Source organism: Musca domestica, unplaced genomic scaffold (assembly GCF_030504385.1).
Source record: "Musca domestica strain aabys unplaced genomic scaffold, Musca_domestica.polishedcontigs.V.1.1 25, whole genome shotgun sequence".
NCBI lineage: Eukaryota > Metazoa > Arthropoda > Insecta > Diptera > Muscidae > Musca > Musca domestica.
Genome location: NW_026712277.1, coordinates 6,372,136 through 6,378,474, shown reverse-complemented (window position 1 = coordinate 6,378,474; position 6,339 = coordinate 6,372,136). Strand labels below are relative to the sequence as shown.

The 6,339-nt window shown below is 31.1% G+C and overlaps 1 protein-coding gene across 1 annotated transcript in view; it reads left to right on the top strand.

Annotated features, from left to right (window-relative positions):
* Positions 1–1,587: 1,587 nt before the first annotated feature.
* LOC101896250 (spondin-1) overlaps positions 1,588–6,339 on the top strand; it is a 109,166-nt gene continuing 104,414 nt past the window's right edge. The window contains exon 1 of the mRNA XM_059123644.1: positions 1,588–2,931. Coding sequence (XP_058979627.1) covers positions 2,442–2,931 — 490 coding nt within the window. The 5' untranslated portion in view covers positions 1,588–2,441. The remainder of the gene's footprint in view (positions 2,932–6,339) is intronic.

The following is a 6,339-nucleotide window of genomic DNA, read 5'->3' as shown; positions in this document are numbered from 1 at the left end:
CTGGTTGCTTAGAAAATATTGTTTAGAAATCCAAGTATTTTTTTTTAAATCCGGATTTATTTGTCTTTTTCAAATTAATTTTTCCAAAAAAAAAAATAAAAAAAAATAAATAAATAATAATAATAATAATAATAATAATAATAATAATAATAATAATAATAATAATAATAATAATAATAATAATAATAATAATAATAATAATAATAATAATAATAATAATAATAATAATAATAATAATAATAATAATAATAATAATAATAATAATAATAATAATAATAATAATAATAATAATAATAATAATAATAATAATAATAATAATAATAATAATAATAATAATAATAATAATAATAATAATAATAATAATAATAATAATAATAATAATAATAATAATAATAATAATAACAAAATAATAATAATAATAATAATAATAATAATAATAATAATAATAATAATAATAATAATAATAATAATAATAATAATAATAATAATAATAATAATAAATAAAAAAAATCTTTATTAATTTAATTCTCGGCTCATCCTTGATTTTTGTTTAAATCCTCGTTTGTTGATCAGCTTGATTTAGTTTTCTTTTTTGTTTTTTTTTTTCTCTGATAAAAAAACCTTAAAATGATTTCTGTTGTTTTTTATAGAAAAAATCTTTCCTCTTCCTCTTAAAGAAGTCATAGTTCTTTAAATTCCGATTAAATATTATCCTGTGACCTAAATTCATGTCTAACCCATTTTCAAACCCAAAGCAACTAAGCCTTAGTCTAACAAACAAACAGAAAAAAAAAAACAGCCAAGAAAAACCACGTCGAGCAGAGAAAGTTCATGCCGTAATGCCATAGCCAGGCGATAAGGACGACCTGACCTATGTTGACACTGAGGAATGAAATCTAATCTCTGAAACCTATAATGATGACAGTTTATAATGACAAACTCAAATATTCATAATGTAATTACCCTTTGTTACTGTTTTTGCAGTCACGCAGACACACACACAGACATAGTAATAAGGACTAAAATGAGATAGGACAGGATAATAACAACAGCAACCACCACACATAGACACACACACAAAATAACAACAGTTTAATAACAATGTTGAGAAACAAGGCAACAGGCGGTTAGTGTTATAAAATACACAGACAAAGAACTTACTCTGAGTTATGATGTTGCTGAGAGGGATAAATGAGAGTGAGAGGAGAGAGAGAGAGAGACCATAAATAAATAACAAACAAACCAAATACCAAGCAACACACATTTATTTCCCGTTATTTTCCATTGGACAATGGGGGAATTTTTTGTTCAAAGCAATGAGAGCTGAGAGTCCAGAGAATGAGAAAGAGAGAGAGAGTGAGAAAGAGAGTATGTTCGAAAAATGAAATTGAAACATAAATATTGTGTTGCCCCCCCAATTCTCGTCCCACAATGGATCAAACACACGCACGGAGAGTGTTTGTGGGTGCCACGCACACACACTCTCACACATACACACATGGATACCGGCACACACAGCCATCTACCGGGTTAAATTGTATAGCAGCAGAAGCCTTTTCGAAGGGAAAATAGTGAAAGATGAAAATGTTTCGTATTCAGTATGAAACGAAACTTTAACGGATGCGGACGGTCTGGAAACGGATGTTTTGAGGTCTCTCTTAAAAGCGAATTTTTCTATTTTGAAGAAAAAACTAAATAAAAATACAAGGAATTAAAATTTTCAATCAGAAAAAAAAAGAAAAACACGAAAACGAAGTCAAAAAAATTGAAAAATAAAATTTTTGAAACGAAAAGAAAAATTAAACGAAAAATTTTCAAATAAAAAAAAAAAAAAAATAAATTTAAAAATTCGAAATTAAAAAAAAATTAATCAATTGTTCAATCTTAAAGTGTTAACGAATTTTAACTTAACAACAACAAAAACAACAACCACGACGTTTGTTGTACATCAAACACCTTGCGAGGTGATAAGGTGAACCGAAAGAAAAAATCGGGATAACAAAAATAAACAAATGTTAATGGCTGTCATTAGCCAGATTGACAGGGAGTGCGTAGAAACCGGCAACACGTAAAAAAAGAGCAACAACAACATAAACCAAAAAAAAAAAAAAAAACAAGTGACATTTAAATTTGTAACTTTACAAGGCAGAACGCAGAACGGGCCATTTAAAACGGAAAATGTAAACGTAAAGAAGAAGTTGTAAAACATAAATCGATTTAAAACAGAACGTGAAAAAAATAAATTTAAAGAAAAAAACCTAGGGAAATTCGAGGAAAAGCTACAAATCACAAAATTGAAATTGAGTAAAATTTACAAGCAACAGCAACTCAATAAATTCCTTTGGAAGAAGTTTTGAAGACCCCCTGCTCTAGGAAAATCCTCCCTTTCAATTTTCCAAATTATTTTTTGTTCTCTCCTTTTTTAAAAAAAAAAACACGTCATGAAAAAACCTCCCGCCCTGAAAATGTCCACAATGCAATTACTTCTCTTTCTCATTGCCCTCCTACCCTGCTGGGTGCTGGCGGCTCCCTCTGCCCTCGATGGCGGCAATTATTTCACCGCCAATGGTGGTTATGTTTCGAGTCCTTCCATTTATTCGTACACCATTGAAAATCAATTGCCGCAAGTGAACCAAAGCCAACAGCAGCAACAACGTGAAGTGCCATATTATCAATCGGCCGTGAATACACGTAACTTATATTATACCTCGCCGAATAACAATAACAACAACAATAACCGGGATATTAACTCGGCACCGCCATCAACTCCGGCGTTGGGCTCAGCCCCCACCCAACCAGCTCCGGTCAGCGATTGCACCGTAGATCGTTTGGCAATCTACAAAGTTGTCCTGCACACCTATTGGACTAGGGAATTGTTTCCCAAACACTATCCCGACTGGCGGCCTACAGCACAATGGACTAAGACAATAGGTAAGTGGAGGATTGAGAAAAATTGATTTTCAAAAAAAGAAAAAAAAAAAAAAATACTTCGAATGGGAAATGCTGCTTTCAACTGCCTATTTTCAATAGAAATCTTTTAGAAATTTTTTAACGAGATTTTAAAAGGGTTACAATTTCCAATGGAAGATTTTCAAAGTGCTTTACTTATGAACCTTTGAAAGGGCTCAAGAAAAATAATTTAAATGACTTAAATAGGAGGTCTTCAAGGGGTTATTTTTTTGAAGTAATCCAAGAATTTTCTACAGAATTTTTATGGGCTTCAGAAGAGGATCTACATTGGATCTCGTTAACAGCCTGCTAAACAATTTTATAAAAGCTCTTCAATGGGCCCAAAAACCTTCAACAGAATACCGCACATGGTTTCAATTGAAGGCTTTTGAAGGATTGAAGGCTTTCGATAGATAGACATTACCAAGCTGCGAACAAAGTTAATTAATGGAAGTCTATCGAGGGTCATTAAAGAGCTTCTAGAGCCATGGAAGGCTGTTAAAGGTCTTCAATGCTAGGTCTAAGGACTTCATAGGGCTTCTATCAAAAGTCTTTAATAGTCTCTATTGAAGGTTTTATACTGCTAATCGTACAGAAGACTTTAATAAGGATTCAACGGAGATCTTCAATGGAAGGCCTTTAAAAGCCTCTAATGGAAGTCCTTCAAAGTATTCTATTTTCAAATGAATTCATTCAAAGGTCTTCAATAGAAGGTCCTTAAAACGACTTTAATCAAAGGTCTGGAAAAGGCTTCTATAGGTAGGGTGTCAATATAAGGCCTAAAAGCTCAGTAACCGAAGTTATTCTATTATTATTCTTTTTTTTCAAAAGAATTCCCTTAAAGGGTTTAAATGGAAGGTCCTTAAAATGTCTTTAATTAAAGGTCTGGAAAAGGTTTCTGTCAATAGGGTTTCAATATAAGGCCTTAAAGCTCAGTAACCAAAGTTCTTCAAAGGCTACAGTGGCATATTTAAATTCTTTTAAAAATCTTTAAGAGAAGACTTTTAAAGGCCTTCTATAGAAGAACTTCGATGGCCTATTAAAAAGAATATAACCCTTTTAAGGGATACTATCACAGACTCTAGATAGCTGCTTTAAAAAGTCTACATGCGGCTTCTTTAGAAGACCAACAAAAATATGTAATTGAAGTCCTTCAAAGGGCCTTTTAAACTTTATTAGTAGGCATGGAAAAAGCGTCTATAGTACACCTTTAAAGATATCAATTTAAGGCCTTAAAGGACATTTTACCCAAGGTCTTTAATGGGCTTCAATAGGAGGCCTCTTAGACAGCCTTCAAAAATCATCCATAAAGACCTTCAGAAGCCTTGTAAAGGAATTCTATCAGAGACCTTCAAAGATCTTCAAAGAAGGTCTACATAGGGCTTCTATCGAGTATTTTCAGAGTTGTTCCATAAAAGTCCCTCAAAGTCCTTTTCAGGGACAAAAAAAAAACTAAAAATGTGGATTTTTTTAAAAAAATATTTTTCACAGGATCAACTGTCCTCTAAACGTCGATTTGTAAAAATATTTTTTCAAGCAGCCAAAAGGCTCTTAATTTATTTAACAAAAGAATTCAGAAGGTTGACTTGTTTACAAATGTTGTTCCACAAATTAAAATATCTAAAATCCATTTTTTTTTTAAATATTTGTGGAAGGCGTAACAGACATCAAAAAGTAAATTTTTAAAAATATTATTCAAAGGACGAAAAAGGTTCGAACTTTGGATTTTTTGCGAACATTTTGCAAGGATCCCCAAAGCCCCAATCCTTGATTTTTTAGGAATATTTTTTTTTATGAGACCAAAAATACCTTCAAACGTATTTTTTTTTTTTTTTTTTTTTTGAGAAAAATTTCCCTATGGTTATAGGATTCAAACGATATAGATTTAAAAAACCAATAATAATTGTAATATTTGTTGAAAGGGCTAAGTTCAAAAAAAAATGTTTTTAATTATTTTCAAATGGCCTAAGGTTCTCTAAGCCAAAGATATAACTGCGAAACTAATTTTTAGGAATATTTGGGAAGGTTCAACAGCTTTCAAATGCTGTGTTTTTAGACCTTTGTGCCTTTAACCCTGAATCAGATACATTTTTGGAAGGGCCAAGGACCTAAAACATTAAATAGTGCATTGTTTTGAAAGCACAAATTTTAGATGCTTCCAGGACTCTTAGGCCTCAAATAATGACTTTAAAAAATAAATGACAAACAGATTTCAAAATAAACATTTTTTCCGAAGGACCAACAGACTTTCGAAATATAGAATTTGACCTTAGACTTCAAAACTTCTATTTTTTAAAAATATTTTGAAGAGACTCTCTGGCTTCAAATGATGGATTTTGTAGGATTTTCGGGTCGGACTTTTTTTTATTAGATAGCAATAATATTTTTGGAAAATAGGTTACGAGCCCTATTGAATATTTTATTTGAGTATTTTTTAGGTTCCAAGACCTAACATTGTCATTGGACATAAATATAGACATTTTCAGGGATATTTTCTGGAGGACACTTCGATCTCAAATCGTTTATTTTTAAATGGAATACCGGTAAGATTTTAAAAATCCTTGGGTTTCTATCTAATCTAATTAGTTTACGATCTAATTGGTCGTATACTCAATATAAAATAGAAAAAGAGCTTATTAAGTATACGCAACCTGGACCCTTGTAATTAATATTAATTATACGCCACCGTAATTTCAATTTTTTCATTTTCATTAAAAATCCTATAAGAGGTCAATCTACAGGAATACTCTGTAAAAAACATTTTCCGAAAAATTCCTATTTTTGCTAATTTTGTTGCTACCACAGCCAAAATTCATTTTTCATATCATTAACTAGAAAAACTTGCAAAAAAAAACAACTAGACATTCAAAATTTCTGCGAATTCCCTCCATACACTAATTTTCTTGATAAATTCTTCATTCTTAAGTAAATAAAGGATTGTGACCTTTTTTCTAGCTTGAGGCGCTCCTTAGCATTCCTTTCCTTTTTTTTTGCGAGCGACAGACTTTCATTCATTGCAACCCACACTCACATCGTCACTCATTTATTCCTTCAAGCAGCTAAATACATTTGTACTATCGTCAATGGAGGAGTTTATGTTGGTGGCAGGGACGTAGGGAGAGAAGATAGAGAATATAGATTTTTAAGCGACATTTGAACCTTTTTCCAAGAACCTAAAATTTAAGAACATTTTTCAAGGGCGAAAAATTTTCGGGATTTTTTAAGAACACTTTCGTTTTATTTGTAACTTGCATTTTTTAGGATATTTTGAGGGTCTATCAAATGTCTTTTAGGGAATAGTTTTCAAAAGATTATTTTTTTTAAATAAAATTTAGAATTTTGTAGAATATTTAGCAAAGGACCCTTAGGTCCATAAACGTGATTTTTATG